The sequence below is a fragment of the Zophobas morio genome, unplaced genomic scaffold (assembly GCF_036711695.1).
Source record: "Zophobas morio isolate AGI-343-1 ecotype UQ-CSIRO unplaced genomic scaffold, CSIRO_AGI_Zmor_V1 ptg000012l, whole genome shotgun sequence".
Lineage (NCBI taxonomy): Eukaryota > Metazoa > Arthropoda > Insecta > Coleoptera > Tenebrionidae > Zophobas > Zophobas morio.
Window position 1 is genome coordinate 25420239 of NW_026972117.1, and position 25647 is coordinate 25445885.

Sequence of the window (25647 nt, forward strand, 5' to 3'; positions counted from 1 at the left end):
TTCGGTAATTACATCACGCTTCTTTCGGAACTGATTTTGTTTTTTCTTGATGTAAATCGCCATTGCTATACCTACTTAGATACGTGTAAAAGGAGAAATCGTAATTCCGCTGATTAACAAACTTGCTAATTCTTAAGCAACACTGTTTTTGAACAAAAACAATGGAAAGGTGTGCACAAAGCGTGAATCTTCAGTAAGTTGGTTGTACTTACAATAGCAAAAATCAAACAATTAATAATTCGAATCAGATGTTTCGTTCATTAACAATAATGATGACACGAATAAAAATATGTAGGTATAACTGAATATTCGTCATTATTTTATCAGTTATAGATTCTTTCAGCTTCTATCGTACTCCCGTTATTACGGCATTAGCATTGAATTTTGTAGCGGGTCCGTTCACCTGCTGCTACCGTTTTGTTTGTATCGTTGTACCTAATATAATATCTTAATACGAATAAAAAATGTACAGTTCTTTCAGTTTCATAAAGTGACATTTCTTTAATTTAGAATTTTATAATTACTTTGAGCAGACTTCTTTACATAAAGTGACGTTTCATTAATTTAACGAATGATTAATAACAGCGATTACAGTTGCAATTTGTTAATTTAATGTAAACCTTTAGCATCTAAGTATAGTTTAATTTGAACGGAACGTCATGAATTTAAAAATTGTAAACTTCACTTTATGTAAGTAAATGAGGTGTAACTAAACACCAGACCACAACTTTGATTCCTTCACTAATTTAAGTCTTTAGCAATCTCCGTTAAAACGTTTTCAAGCATGTTTATTAAAATTTGTGTACTGTTACAAATTTCAACATCACATTGTGGTGCAAATTATTGTCGTTTTCGGATGAAAAATGGTACCTCACAGATTCCAGGAGCCAAGCTAGGAATAAATAAGAATACACTTACCGGTATCTTCGGTGTAGCAAATTTTCTAAGTTTTCGGCGTTTTTAATGCCTAGTAATTTGCAATATAATGCACGAAAACTACACAAAGGCATACAAAAGTCTGCTTAGCAAAATAAATTGACTATAAAGAAGCAATTGTTTTCATGTAAATGAGGTACTCACACTTGGTAAACGGTCGAATGATCCAAACATGACTGAATTTCGGACGTAGTTCATCCAAATTTTTTAATTAAGTTCCCAAAAGAAACAAACAAGTGCTACATTAAAAGAAGAAATAAGGTTTTGATGTTATTCTGTATATAATATAAAATAATTTTGTTGTTCCACTTGATTTTAGTAATTAATTTAAAAAATCTATGAGACAGACTCGGTAAATTTAAAAATAGCAGTATGTTATTACACCGCATGTAAAGAAACATCTACAGCTGTACCTATCAAGTGGCATCTACTTGATACTCTTGATAGTATTCTACGATGACGTCATCAATTTTTCAAAGAGAATGAATAAATAAATTTCGATTAACGTATAACGTATAACAATAATCGTAAAATTTCAAAGTAAAGAGTTTGGAATTTTTGAAATTTTTCTGTATAATAAATTTCCAATAATAGACTACAGGCACGTCATAAAAGCTACCACCTACCTACGAACCAGTGAAACATCTACGCTTTCGCTTTGGAAGGTAAATTTACGGAACTCGTTTACTTTATGTTAATTTTCAAATGTCATTTTGAAGATAATCAATCATCATACAGGGATTTAGTAATGCATTGAAGAGAATACTTACAATTAGAGAAAAGATCTCAGAAACATGAGTCGTTTAAATTACATTTTTTTTATTAAAAGTCGCAATTTTTCCCAGTAATGAAAGCAGCAACTACATACACTGAGAATATTTAGTGAAAAACGACAACAAATTTAGATGAAGTTAGGTACTTGTTTTGTAACATCTGTAAAGGTGGTACGTTCTAGCTTTCTTACTTTAAAACCTCTGATTGGAAGACTTTCATTAAGCCAGGTCCTGATGCGAGAACCATTTTTTTTTTTGGCAGGCATGTTTAAATTTTGACTTTTGTTGGCGCTTGCGTCATCAACAGTCTTGTCAGTGGTTTTGCCACTGCCACTGTACAAAAATTACTAGATGTATTGGGGAAATTCTATGTTACCAATTGACCCTTTTCCTGTAAGATCGTAAAACTTACAACCTTTTCCCCTTTTTTTATCGCTTTCAGTTTGAGAGAAAAGTCTTCTTAATTTTTTGTAGTGGACACCCAGATTTTTTTACATTTTCTACACTACTGTCAGAAATTATCGATGCGTTTATTTCTAGTGATTAGAAAAAAAATCGAAAAATTCACACAAAAATAAATAATAATTAATTGAGATATTTTGTTGATCGGCTACGTCGCTGCCAAATTGTAAACGGAGAATACTTGAACATTTATTGTAGTTTCACTCATAGTTTATTTTCAAAAATGTCGTGACTTTATACTTTGAGTGTTTTTTAAACATGTGCATTTTTATCAGTAGAAATAAACTTGTTGGGTGTTGGATAATTTCTGAGAGTGGTATTTTATTATGCATCAGAAAATGTAAAAAAAATTCTGGGTGTCCCAACAAAAAACCTCGGATGCTTTATACATCCATACCAAATAAAAAAAAATTAAAACAACAAAGTTATTCGATTGTTCCGGGATTTTACACTAACCCGAGAATAATTCCAGTTCGACTGCAAAGGATTTGACTACACTTGAATTCTCTCATTGACTTGACTCAACTACTCCCATTTGAACCGCGATGGGTTCTTCTAGAAAATTCGCGAACGCCGCCTTTGAGGTTGTTCTGGAGTCCGCTATCGAGACCTACGGCACCGCACCCAGGCTATTTTTCTATTCGAACGCCACCATCACCGATGCCGATAAATCACCAACCTTCATCACCGTACATACTACAAAACCCATAGGCGTCGTACTGGGCCGGCGGATGGGTTTATTTCGTAACAATATTATTAGCTTTGTGTTAAGAAGATAAATAAAAATATTTGATAATTCTATACATAAGTAGCAACATATTTTAGGTTACGTAATAGTGTAAATCAATAAGAATGTTGGATTTTTTTTAAACGCAAATTATCTAGATTTATGTAAAATACAAAGAAGACAGACACGGAAACCTGTATAAAGATAGAACTTCCCTTGTCTTTTTTTTTAAATGTAAAATAGAAAAAAACTGTCAGCTGTTCTTAGCTTAAGCTCTATATTTAACTAATTTTTTTTTTCAAAAAAGAAAATTTCGTGGTCGATTGGGGAAACTAATAATGATGAGTACCTCATTTGGTAGTAAAAATTCTTGAAAAAATTACAAGGTTTTAAACCAACAGAGGTGTAAGATGACTTTTATCAAAAACTAGAAAATTTTTGGTCACAAATAAGCTGCATTAATATATGTATAGAACCCACTAAAATTTTTCGAAGGTTTTTTTTTGTAATTTCAAGCTTATCCTGAAAAAAATGCTCCAAGGGTATTTAGGCAGAACGTCCCTTGCTTCTAAAATACAGTCCAACAAATCCAACTTCTTCGAAAAATTATAAAATTTGATTTTGCGCAATTGTATTTATTTTATGATAATAATCCATATAAGTTAAAAATGTGTAGACAGCAATACCAGTCACAGTGTAAGAAAAAAAAAATGTATGGCCATTATGTATATTATTGTATAATTTGAATTTTTTCGGGAAAATCTGAACGTCTAGGGTAAAAACTCAAGGCGGATTCACAAACCACAAGTGTAAGAGTAGGTTATTTTATAAAAAATAAATTACATTTACTATATAAAATGTTGAGATAACGTCACCACATTCTTAGTGGGGATGATAGGATTATATTTGTCAAAAATCGACACAGACAAACAGATAGACAGGCGACAGACAGACGGAAACCTATTTTTTCGTACTTTTGGGTCGGTGGGTGGGGCTAGTACCTGCTAAGATAAAACTGATTTTGGCAGATGACATACCTTCTAAGAAAAGAGAGGGTGGGTGGGTGGGGCTACCCCCTTCTAAGATAGAACTGATTTTGGCAAATAACATATCCTCTAAGAAAAGCCGCTCTTTATTTTCTTAGAATATGTCATCTGCCAAAATCAGTCGTACTTTAGAAAGTACTAGCCCCACCCACCCGCCCTCTCTTTTCTTAGAAGGTATGTCATCTGCCAAAATCAGTTTTATCTTAGCAGGTACTAGGCCCACCCACCCACCCTGTCTTGTCTTAGAAGGTATGTCATTTGCCAAAATCAGTTTTACCTTAGTAGGTACTAGCCCCACCCACCCACCCTCTCTTTTCTTAAAGAGTATATCATCTGCCAAAATCAGTGTTATCTTACTAAGGACTAGCCCCACCCACCCACCCTCTATTTTTTTAGAAGGTATGTCATCTGCCAAAATCACTTTTATCCTATCAGGTCCTAGCCCCGCCCACCCACCCTCTCTTTTCTTAGAATGTATGTCATTTGCCAAAATCAGTTTTACCTTGAAAGGTACTAGCCCCACCCACCCACCCTCTCTTTTCTTCAGTTTGAGTTTAAGATCGATTTTGGCAAATGACATATCCTCTAAGAAAAGAGAGGGTGGGTGGGCGGGGCTAGTGCTTGATAAGAAAAGACTGATTTTGGCAGATGATATACTCCTTAAAAAAATAGAGGGCAGGTGGGTGGGACTAGCACTTTCTAAAGCACGAGTGATTTTGGCAAATGACATATCCTCTAAGAAAATAAAGAGCGGTTTTTCTTAGAGGATATGTCATTGGCCGAAATCAGTTTTATCTGATCAGGTACTAGCCCCACTCACCTTACGCTCGAAAAGTTAAAAGTGAAACATGTGGTCTTCGAAAATTTCAAGTAACTATCGACTGAAAACATTTTTTTTTTCATTTGGTAGTAACTATACTAAATTGAAATGACAGCAATGTTTATTTTTAACTTCTTTTTAATCAGGGTTGGATTGGGTTAAATCCTTTGATTTTTTTTAAATCATTCATTTAAATCAAATATTTTTTATTTTTGTTCATTCTCATTATAATACTCGGCTTTTTCTGTTCCTAATTTGTGTCTTAATTTTAGGTGTACTAATCCAAAAGATGAAAACGTGCGCTCTACAGCTGCAGATGAAACTACTGCACAAAGCAATTGCTTTAGTATATGTAAATTATTTGCTACATCTGGTATATCTCTTTGTGACATCCACCACTGCAGAGTTATATTAGCTATGTATAATTTCGTCCGAAAACATAATTTTTTGTGATTTGTGAATGTTTGAAAATACGCAGAAAATGAAAATTACAACAACTAAATAAAATATAGAGCCTTTAAAAACTGAATAAAAGTAATGATAGAAGTCTTGCCTGAATGCCGGTCATTTCCGGGTCAGTGGTGGGTCTTAATTAAAAGCTAAAAGTTATTTTTTTATTACTACTTTTAAAGTTTAGATTATTGTGGGTAACCGAAAAACTAAAAAAAATCAAAGAAAAATAAAAAAATCAAAAATATAAAAAAACAAAAAGAATCAAAAAAAAAATCGTGATTAAAAAAAATCATCGATTTTTGATTTTTTGTTTTAAATTCGATTTTTTCCAACCCTATTTTTAATCGATACAGTATGACATTTTTTTAGCTTCTCTTTTACATTAAAAAATTCGAAACAACAATTTATAGTATTTAAGAAATTATAGTAAAATTTTTAAGAGCAAAATAAAACATAAAATTAAGAATGTAAGTTTTTGTCCGTTTAAATATACCGGGTGTCCCACGTAACACTTTTATCGTACAAAACACGAATTTTAACACAGCTTCCTGTTGTTAAAAATTATTCAAAATTGCATTATAACTTTAAGCAACTAAAATAACGACTGTGCGCGAAAAATTAATTAAATTACTGTTTTTGTTTAAAAGAATTACGTTAATAAAACGCAAAAATTAATTAATTTGTTTTTTTAAATTTAATAGTGCTGTCGGTGCAAAACAATTGCCTGCGTCGCCGAGTTCAATTCTGTGCACCCCTGACATTTTTGTCAAAATCTGACAGCACTGAAAATGGTTCGCTTTTCTTTAACTATTAAAACAGAAATCATTTATTAAAGAATTACCGGTTAGAATTGAACTACGTGCTGAAAGGGGTGGTGGGTTAATCGAATAGTAAAAATTGGTTTGAATTAAGGAACAATTTTTATTCCATTGACATTTTTTTGTAAAATTAAAAATAAAAAAGTCCTTCGCTACTTTTGGGTTTTTTCGATTTTAAGAACAGCCTGATAATATTAAAGTTCTAATTGTACATTTATTTATTTTGAGTTAAGCAAAAAATATTATTCCTTTGTCATTTTTTTGTAAAATAGAAAATAAAGTTTTTTTTCTTCTTGTGAATTCAATCCGGGGATATACTGTATATACAAAAAATAAATGTATGGCCTGATTTACTGCACCAATTACGTCGGGAGAAGTCCATTCGCAAAAATTCTGGTAAGTCAGTAACATTACAATGAATGCACATATTTTAATAATATTCACAATTCATTTGCAATAATCATTAAATAAATCTGTTGTGAAAGATATTACCTGGTCGATACGAAAACATTGCTATTATTATTTACGATGTTCGAACAGGCATTATACACAAAAATCGCATCATTGTGAGGACTGTGCATGCAAACAGTTTTACACGAGAATAACATAAAATGTGAAGTCATCACGATTACTCACCCATCGCCAGTGGGCTAACGCCGCCCCTGCTTTCTTCGTTTACTTATGTCTGACATTAAAAAAGTAAATTTATCATCTTTACATTGCTATAAATTTACTTAAAACTTCAAGGTCAACTACCATGAAACATCCACTTTTTATAGTGTATTAAATAACACAACATCATTTGCATAAAATGATGTCACTTAATTAGCATTTTGAAAAGAAATCTCTCCAATCGCCACACACACCTACGTTCCGAAGCGCTCGTGTAAACGTAGTAAGAGAGTGAGAACGTCAAAGAAAGAGTAACGTCAAACGTCAGACAGTTCGTCCGCGCCTACAGCTGTGAAAAATGTAGAGAAATGTCAAGTGAATAGTTTTTTTACAACAAATACGAAAAAACAGTGGAAGTAATGTGCAATTTTTTAACTTAAATTCGTTTCTTTTCCACGGTAAGCCACCCTTAACCGCAAAAATTCCACGCAAAATGCCACCGAGCCGAATTTGGCAAGACCTTTATTTGTATTTTTAGGTTGAAATTGGCGAAATATTTCCGGCTTGAATCATGGACAAGAACAACGAGCAAGAATCGCCCAATAACGACGAATTCAAAATACCCGAATCACCGAAACCCCTCGCCTTTACTGTGGACTTCGGCGACGGCAAGAGCGTGGACACCCAACGACATAAAACTTTGGTTGAGAAGTTCCAAAAGAAACACCGCAGAGGCCAGTCCTTGTCGAAAATCGAGGAGCCCCCGCTCAGCCTCCCCTCGAAAAAGCACCCGAACACCGGAAACCTACCGCGAAAGTCGAGTTTCCAATCCGAGGGGTATTTCTCATCGGATGAGAAAAGTGATCGAATCAAGAACGCCCGTAGTGCTAAACGTAGTGAACTGTCTTTACCTCTGAAATGTGTAACAGTTGATAAGATGAGTCAGTCGTTTCCGAATAGCGGCTTTTTCAACATCACCACCCCTGAGATCGAGTTGAAGGATGTTTCTAGCCCGGAGCTTGACACCATCAGCCCTTTCAGCCCCAAGGATAAGCCACAAGTGAAAGAAGTGACCAAACCTAATTTCTTACGACAATTTTCGAGCCCTGAATGCGAAACGAAGCCCATCGAAGCCGAAGACAACTTTGTTGAGGGCACAGAGTTTGATTTTGACAAGTCAGACACCGTTAGTGATGCAGGTACTTACACTTTAGATGCTGAAAATTATTCAGAAGAGCAGAAAGCGAGGATGAGTATAGATACTGAATTTAAAATAGAACAGATTTCGGTTTTAAAGAAGACAGAAGACTATATTAAAAGCTTGAACACGTTTAAGTTGAAAAATGACACCGACGTCACTAAACCGGTGCCAGAGACAAACGTTAATAACATTGGGGAGGGTTTGCAGTCGCCAAAGTCTCCAAAAAGTAGTAATAAATTAGTACAACAAACACCAAATTACAAAACCTTTAGTCATAAAGGAAACGCGAAAATGTTGTCGCCGATTCTTTCGCCAACCCAGAATTTATCCATCACTCAAAGTGAAGATAAACAAATGAATAATGATAGTGATGATCTGGCGAATAAAACTTTTACGAAAATTATGTTTCCTAGTCCGAAGGCCAAAAATGGTAATGGACTGGAGCAGATGGTGGATCAAGGGAGTGTGATATCTGTAACTTCAAGCGGTGCCTTTAGAACAAAGAGTGAGAAGGAAAAACCTAATGTGAGGAAACTTAGTTTGACGAAATCTGAAGTCCAAGTTGAGGCTTATGTAGGGGACAAGGTGGAGGTGAGCGAGAGTACAGTTCGGATGGTGGCCCCCGCAAGTAAAAGCAATTTGAAAAAATTAACAGCTAACATAGTGAACGTACAGAGTATTTCAACTAAAAATGATACCAATGGTGTTGCTGAAGACAAAGTCGTCAGCGGAAGTATAGTTTTGGGAAAAGTATCAAATTTACCTCCAACTGTTGGAGGAATATCTGGAAAAGTATCGCCGACGAAAATCCCATCTCCTATACATACCATCTCGAGGCCGAGAAGCCGGAATAGTATTAACTCCCTCAACGTAGATTTATCAGATAGCAGTTTAGAAACCGAGTCTTACTTAAAACCAACCCAAAACTGTATAAATTCGTTACAACAAAGATTGTCGTTAGATAGTGACCCAGACAGCGATTACGACGGCAAGTACGGTTTACAACTAAACAATTCACCTCACTTGCTTAAGCAAAGGGCGTCGCATATAAGGCACAACTCACTCGACGACAAAAACATGAAGATTTCCAACAAACTGGAACATTTTCAGAGTAAAAACTTGCAAGGTATTGATCAAACTTACATGTTTAATCAATACAATCAAACCAAGGTGATTCATAAAATTCAAAATTCGCCAAATAACAGCCCGATCCGACGGTCTAGCAGTTTCTCTACGAAGAACCAAATTCCGACGAAGAACACGAACTTGGTTCAGCAGGAATCGAACTTGCGGAATTCGCCTAGTTTCACTAGGAGCGCGTCGATACAAAGGTCGGCTTCTACGGCCAATATTAAACCGAATTATATCCAGCTGAGGCGGTCGAGTATCAGCTCGGACCATCAGAAGATCGACAGGAACCAGTTCGGCGACACCGAGTCTAGTTCGGAGGAAGATTTCGAGAAGAACTTAACGAAGAAGAAAGACTTGTCGAATTTGACGAACACGAGATACAATAGAGCTTTTAGTTTACGAAGAGCGAGGTTAGACGAACCGATCGTGCCGCCGAGATGCCCCAATACTCCAGAAATGCGACGGAAGTTCCAGCCGGAACACGTGAGGACGGAGAGGGCGATTTCGGTGGACAGGAAACCACTTAAAACGAACGAAGTTCAGAGCAGGTATTTGCTTAATGTTACCAAGAAACCTCCAGTTGTTAACAAGGTGGAGCCAAATAAACATGTGCCAAAAGTTCCAAGCACGACCAATAAAAGTGCTTCAAATAAACCTCAAGTGTTTTCAAGGACAGATAGTGGTAGATTCAGTATGAGGACAAACAAACCACCGACGACCGGAGGACAGAAGACTACGAAGAAGGACGGAAGCGGTGAGTAGCTAAAAAAAAAACAGCGATTTTACGAAGTTTTGACTCTTATCACAGTAAGAGTGCCAGTAAACTGCTTACACCTGTGTTGTTCATTATTTGGTAATTGAAAATGTTTTGATGACTAGACAAATAACCAGGTGTACAATAGACCCGCTACGTTAATATGTAGGCGTAAAGACATCTAAGGTTGTACAAACAAACACCTGTCGCTTTTATTCACAGGACGGAAATAATAAGAAGGTACTCAAAAAGTAACGGTTTAGAATAACACTAATAATAGACTCTATATTTAAAAAGGAATAAAGGCAGAAACGACACTTTCTAATCACCAAAAAGGTAGTTCATATTCATTTCTATGCTGATATAAAGTCGTTAGACTCTTTTAATGTAAGCTGACACGATTTTATACGGAAACTAGTTTTCCGAAGTCAAAGTAGAAAATTTGATTTTGTTGGATTAATTAAGGTGTATAAAAATATTCAGGATTGTTGCTGATCGTAAAAACGCACCTTCCTGGACAGCCATTTCTACCCTGAACTAACTGCCTTCCGTCTTCAAGATTAACAGACATATCTATACAATTTAAACATTCGCTGATTTGTTGCTTCGTGTGTCAATAGACAAGCTAGAAGAAAATCGTTAGAAACAAAATCAAAGAATTTTCAGGGTACATTGTGGCGGCAGTGGAAAAATTGGGCTAAACTTATTTATATGAAACTTCCCTCCATCCTGAAGCACAATCAATTAAATAAGTCCATTTCTTAAATGAATTGATTTGATTCTGGGGAACTGTTTTTTTTTTATGGTAATCCCCTTATAAATAAAAATAAAAATAGGAGTGATTTATTAAACAACGAGTAATGAACCATGCTATGCGTAGAACGTTGCCAGAATTTCAAGAACATCAAGTAATCATTAAAATAAATTGCTTCGTTCATTAATTTTTTTGAGACATTCTCTATAAACAAATCTAAAACGTTTTTCTAAGATTACTTACACAACTTCCCTCGCCCCTAAAATATAGCCCGCAAATCCGGCTTTTTTTTAATTATAAATTTATTTTATATATAAATTATATAAAATATCAGGTACAATATGAGAAGAAAAAAAAGGTTACTATGTATTTTGTTTTTTTTTTGCGAAAATTTAAATGCCGAAGGTTAAAACTCAAAGCGGGGCCATAAACCACCAGTACAAGACAAACAACAAATATCTACAAACCATCTACACATATACGTAAAATTTCACAACAATCGGTGCAGTAGTTACGGAAATTATCTGTCTAATAAAAAACGATACAGACAGACAGACGGAAATGTGAGATTACTTTTTCGTACCCTAGGGAACGTTTACGCTCTGGAATTCAAATGAGATCTGTTTTGTAAAATTTTGAGATGACGTTATTAGGTTTTTGGAAGAGACGAATAGGTAAATTTTGATTAGCGATTCATCATGTTCACTACAACGTTAAAATGTGTGCAGAATTCCAGAGTAATCGATTTCGAATTTATAGTTTTTAAGATAAATTGTAAAATTTCGTCGTAAAATTCAAATTTTTTTCTAAAAATTTGCAAGCGCAAGGTTAAAAATAAGACTGGGTTCATAAACCACAAGTATAGGGGCACATTACTCTGCATATTTTAGATAGGATTTCTTTAGAGTAATTTTCAGATGACGTCATAAAATTTTTGGTTTAGAGTTGACTAATTTCAAAAATGTTTTGTTAATTCCAGCTCGAACTAGTCCAAGCAAATTAAAAAAAAAAACATTTATGTGGTAAATAACATGAAACAATGTTTCTAAATATACTTCTGCAATCCACATAATCAGATTTTGATTAGTGAGTATAATTAATAGTGTTTCGTTTTTGAAAGAGTCGAAAACATTTTGATTTAGAGTTGACTGCAATTAACATACTACAGTCTCCAGTACTGATTTCAAAAATGTTTTCTTCAGGTGTCTGTATTTTACTCATGGTTAATGGTACCTATGTTAATTTCAGCGGGAGCTAGTTTGACCAAACTCAGAATAATAAAAAAAAAAACAATTATATGGTAAAATGGCAAGCAAGTAATTTGGAACAATGTTTCTAAATATACTTCTGCCGTCCACTTAAGCAGATTTTGATTAGTGAGTTTAATGGTGCTTCGTGTTGAACGAGTTGAAAATATTTTGATTTAGAGTTGACTTTGATTAACATACTACGGCCGGCATCACTGGTTTGAGAAGTGTCTGCTTCAGGCGTCCATATTTTATTGATGGTTAATAATTCCAGCTGGAATTAGTTCAAACAAACTAGAATAAAAAACACTCAATCATGTGGTAAAATTACAACAAAATAATAGGAAACGTTTCTAAATATATTTCTGTGTTAGACTTAAGCAATCTTTGATTGACGAGTTTAAGCTGTTTCGTTTTTGAAAGAGTCGTAAACATTTTGATTTAGAGTTTACTTTTTTCCGGAGTCTTTTATAAGCAAGCAATAGCCCCGTCCATTGCGCCACCTATTCATTCTAGGGACTACTCTTAATATTTTTCAGTATTATCTTAGCAAGTACTAGCTCCGCCCACCCGCCCCCTATTTTCTTACAAGGTACATCATTTGCCAAAATCAGCCTTATCTTAGCAAGTACTAACCCCGCCCACCTATCCACGCTCTTCTTATTCTGAGGAATAATTTTACTTATGTTCGGTATGAGATCCACTTTCTAGCAGACCAGATAAAATGAATCACTGAAATGGAGGCGGGGTGGGTGCGCGGGGTTAATTATATGTTCTTCTGTAGAATGAGAGTGGGGCTGTTAAAAAAGGAGAAAAAAGGCTAACCGTATTTTTTTGTTATACTATTTACTTTAAGGTTTATTTCTAATTTTAGAAGAAAAAAAAAGAGAACGGGTGGGTGGGCGGGGCTAAGTTTAACTTTTTCCTTCAGAGCCTTTTATACGCAAGCAATAGCCTCGCCCATCCGCGCCGCCTCTTCATTCCAGCAACTACTCATAATATTGTTTAGTTTTATCTTAGCAAGTACTAGTTACTGGTTAAGTTTCACCCGATATTTTAAAATTATAAATATTTAAAATTTCACAGCAATCAGTCCAGTAGTTTCTCTTGGGGATTACTTGTACAAATGACAGACAGACGAAGACGGGAAACCCACTTTTTACTATTCTAGATGCCATGAAACTTCGAAACAATCGAAAATTAGCGATTCATTAAATGTTAAAAAGTCAAAATTAAATGTTAGATGTTTTATCGGATTTTGAATGGCTAATGGTATAAAACTGAATACTTTTAGCTTCAGTCGGGTGTAAAATTTTTATTTCATGGTTGAAGATTATAGATGACAATATCTAATTACGTTACTTTGTTGTGGGTCTTAGAATTTTAAAAGTCTACGTTTTTGTTCAATTTTAAGTAGATATTCAGCTGAGCTTTTTTTTAGTACATTTTAGTTGTAGTTTTGTACATTGAACTTTTTTTTTAATAGTATACTACACATGTGATTTATGAATCCGCTTTGAGTTTTAATCACAATTATTTTACAAAAAAGTGTTTGCAATATTCGCTACTTGTTTCATTCACTTGCGAAACAAATGGCTTGTGTTCGAATGAGGTCTGTATGTCTTAGTACAAATCTTATCCTCATTGATTTTTTTTGCTAAGAATTTGTTTAAAAAATAAAGAAATATTTTGCGAATTTTATTTATATTTTTTGTGACAACCCACACAAGTTGAACACCTCCGCGGACCTTGTCTCCTCAAAATACAGGAAGCAACTAAACTTATTAATTAAGCTGTAATAAAGCAAAACTTTGTGAGTATTATTTTGGGTGAATAGCTTTACGAAAATTGTTATTTTATTATTATTAAATATAGACGAGCGCAACCTTATTGTATTCTCAAATTTAAAAAAAATTGGAGTGAATCGGTCTTGATTTGATTACTAATAAAAATTGTGAGCCATGATTCAATGAAACCAGCCACCTTTGGTTAAAAAAATCCGTGCACTAAGTGAACTGCGTGTCTAATAGTTAAATAATTAGTTCTTAATAAATTACTAATAATTTGCTGTAATACGATACACGTCATTTTTTACTGTTGATAGATGCCATTTTTTCGAATTTTATCCGTATTTTTGATTGTCAGTTAATTCACATTAAAACATATCAGATTTACGAAGTTAATCAACATACCATCGATCTTATCTGTCATTTATTGATCGCCCTGTATTGGTATAAAATGTGATGATGAAATTTGGATTTTTTTGTGAAAAAAAGGTTAAAAATTAAGACGGAGTCATAAACCACAAGTATATGAGTATTTTATTTTATAAAATTTAAATGGCATTTACTAAAAAAAATTTGAGGGGATGTGATCGAATTGTCGTTTGGAATGATTTGCCAAATTTCGAGTATTGTTTTATCATCTACACGATATTCCTAACACACATATGTATAAAATTTGATAACAATCGGTCCGGTAGCTTGGAGATTATCTGACTAATAAAAATTTACACAGATAGACGGAAACTGACACCAATTATTTTACATTCTAGGGGCTTAAAACGTCTAGAAAATCTGAAATTAACCATTGGTCGGATGGACCCTATTACAATCCTTGCTGTAATACTTAATATAGTCGTAATAATAGTAAATTATACATCGAATTTTTTTCCTAAAAAAAAAAACAGTGGCATTTGATGTTTCACAGGTCATAGAATAGGAAAATACTGAATTAACATTTGGCAACCTGTGGTTAGTTGTTGAAAATCTATTAGGCAAACAATCTACGAAACTGCCAAACCAATAATTTTGAAATTTTAAGTTTACAATAACGTTGATTCAACACTAAGTAAATTTTCTGTAAAGATTGATTACATCACTTCAAATATTATTTAACAGATCTGACTTGACCTCTTTGCAAGTTAATCAATGCGTATTTACCTGTAAATGAAGTTAAGTTTGAATCATCAATTTGTGTCATGCGGATCATTGATAACGTTATTAAAAAATAAATAAAATAGTTTATCACAACAATTGTAACATCACTGATATAATAATTATATTGTGTGCAGTAATCTTAAAATTTTATCTATTAAGTAAAAAAAATGCTGTAATTATTTATATCAATTTTTGTATTCTTGTCTTTTATTTGTAGTATCGTCGGTTCAATGGTCGCTGTGTAAGTTCACTGATATGCATTTCCTGCAAATATTTAAAATTGAATCTATTTTTATCGTTCGTGAACTAATCGTTCCCGAAACTTATTTATTACCATTTCTCTTGATGTTGCCAACTATCGGTGTCGCAGTTAACGGCCAAGGCGAGGAAAATTTTTTAGAATAATTGCAGATTTTTGTCAGTGTTCATTACCAAATTATGATTTTTAGTACTATAAAACTATTAACCGTATCCGCTGAATTTCTAAGTCTATAATTGATAGTTGGTTATTTTTTGAAGTATTGAATTAGAATCTTTCTTAATAAAAAAATGGCCCAATAAAGATCCAACGAAAAATTATTATATTTAATTTTGCGATTTTTTTTTTTTATTGTTATAACCCCTATAAGTTAAAGTAAAGATATATGTGAACTGTTAAAGTAAGAAAATTTTGTGATGACGTCATCCATATTTGTCAAGGACACATATATTAATTTCAATCGGTGCAATGTAATATCAATAATAACAGTACTGTATACTCAAATTTTCGAGAAAAGGAGGTGAGTCATTCATAATTTGATAAGCAAAATAAATTGCCTTCATTATTTTTTTTGAGTTACCCTGTATAAGTAATCCTTAAAAATATTAATGCATTCATAAATCACACGTACAGGTTGGTTTTATATTTTAGATATGATTTATTCGTAAAAATTTTGAGATGACGTCAGCAATTTTTTGGGAGGGGATGAAAGGATAAATTTCGATTGTGCAAAATGTTGTACACAATGATTTTTCCTCAAAATTTTGAATGTAAACACAGATCATAAACCACAAGTGCAGGAGTATCTTAGTCTAGTAAAATAAAAAACATTTACTTTGGACAAATTTTGGTTAGCGTTTTACCATCTACACGATAGTCCTAACACACCTATAAAATGTGACGACAATCGGTCCAGTAATTTTGGATATTATCTCTCAATTGTCACAGACGACAGACAGACGAAAATGGGAGACCACGTTGTTCGTACTCTAGGGGTCATGAAACGTCGAGAAAGCATGAAAGTGGCAAGACGCCCGATGGACTTACGCTTACGCTCAGGAAGTAAAAATATTCAAATATTTTCAAATAATAAATATTTCACTTAAAAACAAATTAACGATGTCTATCATGATGGTTTTATCAATGTTTAACCACGTAAAACAATATTTATTTTTATTTGCAAAATTTTATTTAGAATGTACAGTTTGAGGATCGTCGGTGATAACACTGATAACTGATTAGATTGGAACTGGTGCTATTAAAATGAAGTCAAATTCAGTTATGTAGGTACGTTTAGATTACTTAAAAAATATGAAAATACCGGGTGATTTTTTTTAACTTTTGATCTAGTCACCTAAGAATTTGTTGACAAAACAAATTCGGTCGTAACTTGGACTTGCGAAAGTAAAAACGAAGTACAAATTGTATGTTTTAAGCGACGACTTACGTAATTTGGTGACGTAAATCACCCGGTATATATTTATTGAACTATCCAGTTACTTAAAAATTTGTAACTATATGGGATATAAATTATGAAACAACCTAGAGAAAAGTCTATCTAGAAACATTTTAAAATGGTTGTAGCATTTCGCTAGTGTTACGTTTCCTCGACGTTTCATAACTTCTAGATTTTGAAAAGTAGGTCCTCATTCTCATCTGTCTGTCATCTATTGGCGATTTTATTAGCATAATAGGTAATTTCCGCAACTACTGGACTGATAATTATGAAGTGTGCAAAATAATATCCTTTTATAGCGGTGGTTTATTAAAGCAGCCTTATGTTTAACACTGCAGAAAAATACAACATTATACAGTTTAACTTATAAATATAATTACAAAATAAGGTTTAAAATTTTAAACTAGTAAATCGCGAATAAGAATTTATCTGTCCATACAATTTGATGACGTCATTTAAAAATTATTCAAAATCCTTATCATTTTCAATGTTTAGGAAAGCATGCTTCTATACATATCTATAGTTTCTTCATACACTCTTTATTTGTTTGAATTGTGTTCACACCTCTCAACAAATTGATGCACAAATTAATTTATGATATTGTTTAAATAAAAAAAAACTTATGTCATTTTCCTGAAATTCTAGTAACACAGAGTAAGAAGTTTATTAAAAAATTGATGACCTCATTACAAAATTTTGCTCATTTGTTTGTAGCTTAATAATCGACCTCTCTTTTTTTTTATTATTTTAACTTAGCGGGATGATCATAACTAAAAAAAATTTTCAAAATCAAATTTTATAGTTTATCTAAGAAGCTAAACTTGTTCAATTGGTTGTGCTTCAGGGCCGAGGGAACTTCGACTAAACAACTTTGGAGCAATATTTTTCCATGGTTTTATTTCATGAAGCAATAAATAAAAATGGTTTGATAGTAGTTGTATGTATTAACATTTGGATTTTGATTTTATTACTTCTCGAGCGTAAGCTAAGGAAATATGTATTGTAATAGGGTCCATCCGGCGAATGACTACTTTCATGTTTCCGTAACGTTTCATGACGTGTAGAGTGGGACAAAAATAGGTTTACCGTTTCCGTTTGTCTGTATGTCTGTTTATCTGTGTTGATTTTTATTAGACAGACAATCTACGAAGCTACTGGACCGATTGCTATAAAATTTTCCACGCCAACAATGAAATGTCGTAAACATATTTTTTTTATTTTTTGCAGTAACTTCTATTTACTTTTATAAGAACAAAGTCCTACACTTGTAGTTTATGAGTCCGCCTTAATTTTTATCACAATTACTTTACAAAATTTTTATGCAATATTTATCACGAGTGGACGTGTGGATTTCTGCGCGCCTTAGTGAACAATATGGCATTCTTTGGTGATTGTTAAATTAATTTGATGTTGATAATGAAACACTACATATGTTCAACGAGGTAGTAGGCAACAGCAAACGTAAAACTTAATGAATACCCATTACCATTACTAACAAACCAAATGCTCTAAAACTGTACCTTCGCAGCGAATAGAGGCAATTATTGAAAACATTATAAATATATTAAAATACAACATTTTAATGTAATTTTTCTTCGTTAATAATAACATAATTGGATAAAAATATATGTATTGGGTCAACAAACCAGTGCATTCGAAGTGAGCAAATTGCAAGAATAAGAAAATCCATAAAGAAAAGATAATACATAAAATCAAGATACGTTTTAACAACATTGATCATGCTTTAGGTGCAGTGTCGCTGTACTATATTTTAACAACTAAAATAGTTGCCATACTTGTTATCCTATTTATTTATACCAGTGCAGTGAAGTCAGCAAAAAAACCGAAACATATAACTCTAATTTTAAAATTTTCTCCAACTTCTTTTCTTTGCATTTAGAGATTCCCAGACAGTATAATTTATAACTTAATCAACGGCTGTCGCGACAACAGCGTCAATTAAGCTGCCTGTTACATTTAATTAATGTGTCAATTTTTTTCGTATGGTGTTGCCGGAAACATCTTATTCCAGATTGATCGGCGTTTTAAAGATGTATTTATATTTGTCATGTACTGAATTATACTTTTCACACTAACAATAACCCAGTATGAATAAATAATAACAATATGTGATTGTGCGATAACGGTTACAACACAGTAAAATAGAAATCGTAATAACTATTCCTAAAGAAAGTTTTACATTGATCAACTGCTGCAATTTTCAATGAAAGCTGCGTAATTTATGTTATTATAATAAGTAGAAACACTCAGACGGTGCATATGTGCCGGCTTGAATTTCTTCTTATTTTACATTTAAAATGAGAAGATCGTAATCTCATGAAGTGTTGTAATTTCAGATTATTGTCAGTAATTATTAGAGTACGAATTAACTTAGCTAACCACAAATGTGTTTCTAAGAAAACTGCTTGATTCTTCTGGGATTATATAATAATAAAAATAAACCCATTGCTTTTGTAGGCGTCTACAAATTTGAAAATATTAATTAACATCAAAGACCGAAATGTTTGGACTATGAGATAAACACAGCACTTACTGCTGAAAAATTGAAGCAATTGTACTTCAGTGGTGTGCTGCAAGGATGCTTAAAACAGATGGGCGTATGAACCAATTGATTTATCAATAATTATTTCAGAAACACTTCATCTAATTTTTCTGATTTTTGAAACACAATCGAAAATTATTCTAGAACGAAATATGAATGTTTTGAGTGCATCATACCATTTCTAGATACGTGATTAATAAAAGTAAATTTGTCAAAATATCACACTTGAATAAACTAAAAGTAAATAATATGAAGAATTAGTTTACATTTCTCGGACCCTAATAAAACAATAAAAAAGAAAATCCCGTTTTATGAGGACATTAGACCGTCACATCAACGGATATAAACCCGTCTTAATTAGTGACGAATGGTTAGTTAGGTTGTATATAAATTTTATTTGCCTTTTTACCAATGAATTATGTATGTTAAGTGCTTCACTACTCCGTAAATACCTAGTCTATTATTACAATATCTATATTTCTAACCAACATAATCAATATGAGGATGCAAATTAAACGTGTAGCTCGTCATTTCGTAAAAAAATTTAAATTATCGCTGCTCGTCAAACAATGTACTTTATTTATTAACATAAAACATATTTATTTTCACGAATGACAAATACAGTAAAACATCTTTGTCGTGAAACATAAGCGTAACTGACTAAACTGTGTTTGCTCGATGACTGTGGATGTCATCTAAATTTATAGCAGCATTTATTTAAATTTGTGTCTCGGCATAATGCTAAAAAAATCTACAACGCAGAGTTTTACCGAGAAAATATGGACAACTATGCATTTTGTCGACATGGGAAAAGGGGAACATTTCGTATTACGTACGAATATAAATAAAAGTAGGAAATCTTCAATACGTGTCAGTCTTGCGTTGGCTCTTTTTGTACCAAGGCACAGAATCGTTTGATATTTATTGAATTATAAAATGGTCCATCCCAGACATACATCTACCAATGATTTATTTTTATGCATTGTACATGTTTAAATTTGATGAACCATTTATAGATTTGGTACTTGTGTTGAATATGCAGTGATTTTAAACCAAAACATTTGTTTTGTTTAAATTCAAAGTAGAAAAAGATCAGATTTAAGTTGTAGTCAAAGTATTGTTGTTAATTACTTGAGTGGCCCTGTAAATCACTTTGTGATTACGAATGTGAGAGAAAAATTTTGCGGTATTAAACTGTGTTATTACTGATATTAAATATACTATTAATAAATATCATAAGATCGTGCATTTAATATTCCACGTATTTCCTGATGACATTTAGAATTTTATTTTAGTTTATGGAAAGTTGCAGATTTATTTTATACGTGTCTTACTTGCACGTAATGAGGTAGTTATTTCCTTTTTTGCTACTAATGTTATCAGTATGATAAAAATCGTATTTTTATGTTGTTGATAAACAAGTTACATGTCGGTATAAATTGACATCATTTTATAACAGTGATAATAAGAGATAGATTTTGTTTGAAACGAAAGCAACATACAGGTATTGATTTTTGGGCAAATATTATAAATGATAAGTAGATATTAACATAAAAAATGATTGCAAGTATAAATTAGCGCTGCATATTGCGACATATGCAAAACCGAGAGATATTCTTAATTAAAATTTCCTTAATATAATTACTAAAATTATGTAACACTGGATGTAAAATTTGGCTTATTTGAAATAAGGAAACAAAATTCTCTTAATATAAATATTAACAACAAAAACTTGTTCAGACATACTGAAAAATGAAGGTATGCTTGAATAATACACAGTGGTAAGTATTATACTAGATGTCATGTCATTGAGCATCATTTGCCTCCATTTTCGATTTTATATTTTATAAAAGATGAAAATCCTTCAGAACTTTCGGGACAAGGTTTATCATTAATAATAAATCATGCAATTACCGTCTTGCATTTCCACGACACTACTGTGTCTATGTTCGTAAATTTTTTATCTTAATTAAACAAAGTAATTACTTCCGCGCAATTGTCGTAGATTGTCAGTACTTAAAAATTTAATTTTGTGTACATTGTTTATTATTAATACTAAAATTAAACACACAATTTATAATATAAAATGATATAGATTGATATCTATTCTGTTGTATGTATACTAAAGATATTATTTTTGTTTACTAATAAAATTTTATGGCCTTATTAGTGTCATTTAAGCACAATGGTTGAACAACCTTCTCGGTGCGGATCTTCGTCCATCAGACGTCGCTGACTGCTTAGAAATCTGCGTAACTTCAGGGCTGTACTCAGGAAAATACTTGTTCGACGGTTAAATGCTGAGATAACATTATTTCATAGATTTAAAATTCAAGCACATACATGTAAACTCAAAGAACAAGGTCTCAGTTAAATTAGAAAATAAGTAATAAAGTAGAACAAATCTGATAATTGTAGTCTTAATTCGACATATTTTTTTTTTTAATTCCAGGCAAAAAATCCAGTGGACGGAGTAATTCCTCTCTATCAAGCAGGGAAAAGGAGTTCCAAAATTGGAAGCGGCGAAAAAGCTACGATCCAATGAAAGCAGCTGCGGAAGGGAAAAAGAAAGAAATGGCCAAAAGACAAAACATCATGACACAGTCATACACTGAGGCCAATCAGAATCAAGACTGTGATAGTTCCCCGTCCCATTCCAGTTCAGTGCATCGCTCCCAGGTACGTAAATGTCAACAATAAAACAATTGAATACATTTGACAATTAGCTTTTCTTTTTCTACTTGATGACTAAATTGTGTCACTTTGAATTTTAATTAGTAAAGCAGTTGATGAATACAGTGCACGTTCGATTTCTATGCTAGGTTACTATCCTAAATAACATGGTGGAAGGAAACTTCTGACTAGAGAAACTACAAGTAGATCGTCATTTTTTAATTAGTTGTTCGTAAGTTTGTTTTTAAGCACAATCTATACTTAACAACCACTCACATTGATTTTCTGTCTTTTTGCCACTAACGCACTAACACCCATGGGTTGAAGTTAACTTTGTTTTTTTTTTACACAAGTCACACTAATTCTGTGCAATATTTTATCACTACCTGTAGGCGAACTGGTGTCACTGCATCTCACGAATGTCCCACTATTAAGACCTGTTGTTGCTTATAGGTAGATTTTTATTTAACATTAACAAATGTGACTCGGGATGATTTTTCCGAATGTATGTAGATATTCAACGTAAAAAAAATCGTTCTAGTTGTGATAACTATAGAAATACGTTGTGTATATAAATTCGTCAGTCATAATTTTAGCATTGAAAATACCAATACAAATAATTTATAAACAGCGCATAGTTTGTAAGTCACATCCTGCATAACCATAATGGACCTCCTTCTGTAATAAACTGCGGTTTTTTACCGATTTTGATATTAAGTGATGTCACTCATTAAAAAAATCATTAATAATTAATTAGAATTGATGTTATTTGGTTTAAGTAATTTATTATTTATATATAATACCTCGCTATGAGCAATACGTACGTTGTGTATAGCCGGTCGCCAGTTTTTTACCATCACCTCACTAAATATAGGGCCACTAACGACTAGTTAGCTAATTAATTAATTAATTAAGTGAAGTGTATTTTCTCCTGAAAAATTTGTAAAAGAAAGTTTGATATACGCAGGCATCATGTACACTAAGTTAGAGTATGCTCTGTTTATAAATTATCGTTTAAATGTTAATCACACATTTTTAATTTTACACAGTGGCGACGAAATAGTGCATCAAATGTAATAAAATTTATAACGTAAGGATAACGATAAAAGAAAGTAGCCTTATAACACATTTGGAAGCTTTATTTTTAGTAATAGGAATGTCTACATCCGTTGCTATCACGATGGTTAAATTTTGAGTTGCAGTTCAACATTACAGAAATAACTATTCTATAGTACTAAGGGTAGTTGTTTATTTAGTTTTTTTCACTAACTGTTGTAAGAAATTGATTGATTCAGCAAGTAACTTTTCGAACACATTAGACAGCATAACCTAAAGTAAATGCTTTTATAAATTGGGTGTTCAGTTCAATTATAGGCTTCCAGATATATAATCGGAGAAATCCAGATATAGATGCAGAGATCAAAGGAAAGTAAAGCTTTTAATTTGTACTGTGAAGTTGCTCTTTATTTTTAACAGTATTTTTACGCAAAAAAATATTGCTTTTGGAGTATTATTTGATCGCCACTCTGTTTGTTTTAGAATATAGATTTTTTTAACTGACTGTAACTGTCAGCAATATTTATAATATGAAATTCATTTCAAACCTATTGGAAAGACAGTTTTATTTTCATAATTTTACATTTAAAAAAATTAAAAAGTTATTATTTTTGTTAGCGTGATTTTAATATTACTGTCGTTTCCTGTATTTAATTTATTTCGTTGTTTCGTTACATGCTCGACTTTTTGTGTTGATCAAATTTTTTCAGTTCTTATGTCTAGTTATTGTCAAAAAAGATGAGCTTGTAATGTGTGTAAATATGTCAGAATGTCCTAAGAACAAAATATCTGAAAATTAGGGCGGTGTCTTTAAAGTGGGAACAAAGAAATCAGAGGAGCTTTTCATTTAAAATGGTTTAGTAGGTAGCAGTATCCAACAGTGCGGCAATACCGAGTACGTTTTTTTTTCAGTTTAGCTTTGGTAAAATTTTAACTTAAATTCAATGCAGTCAAAGAAATGAGGTGACAAAATTCTGACTGTTATTCCTGGTAAATTTAATATTTTTGTACTGTTTTTTTACACTGTGGTTGTAATTTGTAAATAGTTATAAAATCAAAAATTCTTATCAAACTTTGTGCGTCACTTGATATTTATATTTTCATACATCATGTGGTTGGTATTAATATTAATATCATACGAAAGCACTCCGTGGAATTAAGGAAGTTTACAAACTTTTACTACCAACTTTAAGTGAACATATTCATTTTAGCGTTGAGAATGGCATCACGCAAACAAATATTACCAACTTTATCGTACATGACGTTATCAAAGAAGTGAGAGAATAGAATAGAATTGTGTTTGATCAAAACCTAATATAAAAATAATCGATCCTCAAAATGGTCCTCTACTTGGCGCTGGATTTCTGTCTTGTTAATTTCCCGTTGTGAGTAATAGGATGACCAGAAAAACAGGTTGCTCGTCCGATGCCAGCTTAATAAATCTGCTACGGCACTTGGCTATCAGAAATGTAATATATTTTGCTTATATTTGTAGATTTGCCAACATTTAACATTCGTGTCTAAAGTCTCAGACAATAGCGCACACTTGACTTGTCAAAATTTTGAAGCTTTAGCCACTACATTTAAGTGTCAAAAATAATGTAAATATGAACATTCACTTGTGGCTAAAACCTTATAATATACGAATCTCCTGAAAATTTTTACGCAAATGGCGTTCTTTGTCGTTAAGGGTGCCCAGTAGCAGACCGAAAAATGAGCTAAATAGAATTTCATTTTACGGGCGTAATTTCAACTTTGAAAAAATTGGTCTAAAGAGTTTAGACAGTACTTCCCTCGCTGTCGGAAACTTGACGACTGCATGGCTATTGTGTTTTTTTCTCATTACATTTTTGTAGTGGGAATTTAAAATTGCGATGACGTCATCAACATTTTTGCAAGGACACGTATATCAGTTGGGATAGATGTAGTGTAATACTAAGAATAAAATTATTGTATTCCCAAATTTTCGGGAAAATGAATTGGGTCGTTTTGAATATTGATTTTTTATAATCAATAAAATAACGAAACAATTTACTCACGTATACGGCAACTGAAAATCGTTTATGTATAAACATTCTTAATTTAAGATGACAAGCGTAACAGCATACGTGAGAGCCAAACAGAGAAACTGTAAACAAAACGACCATCGGTTTTATTGCTTCGACTTCCGCTTATTATATAAAACATTGGGTTTTATTTTAATTCTTGACGGTGAAATTCAGAATTGGTTGATTATAAACATGTCTATTTCACATTCGCGGAACCAAGTGAACAAATGCAGGTCTGTAATGTTAAAGTCGATGTAAATAAGCGTGCTACCCTTATGTTTCAACCGAGTTTTTCCTTTAACAAATTTTGTGTCTACCAAATTGGGTTGGTTGGGGTGTAATACTAATAATAAGTGTTGCCTTTAATTTAATCAATAAAATAAATTGACTTCATTAATTTTTTTTGAATCACCTCTTAAGAAAATCTAAAAAATATGATTGGAATGATAAATCACAAGTACAGACTCATCATATTTTGTACATTTTAGATACGATTTATTCGGCAAACTTTTGAGCTGACGTCATCAGTTTTTTGTAGAAGATAACCAAATATATTTTGACTAAAAATTTATCATGCTCTTTATAACCTTAAAACATCTGCAAGATTTCAAAGCATTCGGTTTTGTAGTTCCTGATTAAATCAATAAAATAAATTTACGCATTCATTAATTTTTTTGAGTCACCCTGTATATGCAAATCGAAAAAATTTGAATGGAATGATAAATCACAAGAAGAGACTCACCATATTTTGTACATTTTAGATAGGATTTTTTCAGCAAAATTTTGTGGTGACATCATAAATTTTTTAGGGGGGACGACCAAATGCGTTTTGATCAAAAATTTACCATGCTTATGATAATTTTAAAACATCTTCAAGATTTCGAAGCATTCGGTTTTGTAGTTCCTGAGTAAATCAGTA

The 25647-nt window shown here is 32.5% G+C and overlaps 1 protein-coding gene across 2 annotated transcripts in view; it reads left to right on the forward strand.

The window, feature by feature from the left end:
- Positions 1-6933: 6933 nt before the first annotated feature.
- LOC135128106 (uncharacterized protein) overlaps positions 6934-25647 on the forward strand; it is a 32756-nt gene continuing 14042 nt past the window's right edge. The window contains exons 1-4 of one of the 2 annotated variants that reach the window (XM_064054957.1): positions 6934-7105; positions 7186-9733; positions 21404-21630; positions 21774-21856. In XM_064054957.1, the coding sequence (XP_063911027.1) occupies positions 7219-9733; positions 21404-21630; positions 21774-21812 (2781 nt within the window). In that variant the 5' untranslated portion in view covers positions 6934-7105; positions 7186-7218 and the 3' untranslated portion in view covers positions 21813-21856. The remainder of the gene's footprint in view (positions 7106-7185; positions 9734-21403; positions 21631-21773; positions 21857-25647) is intronic. The other variant, XM_064054956.1, reaches the window with a different exon arrangement.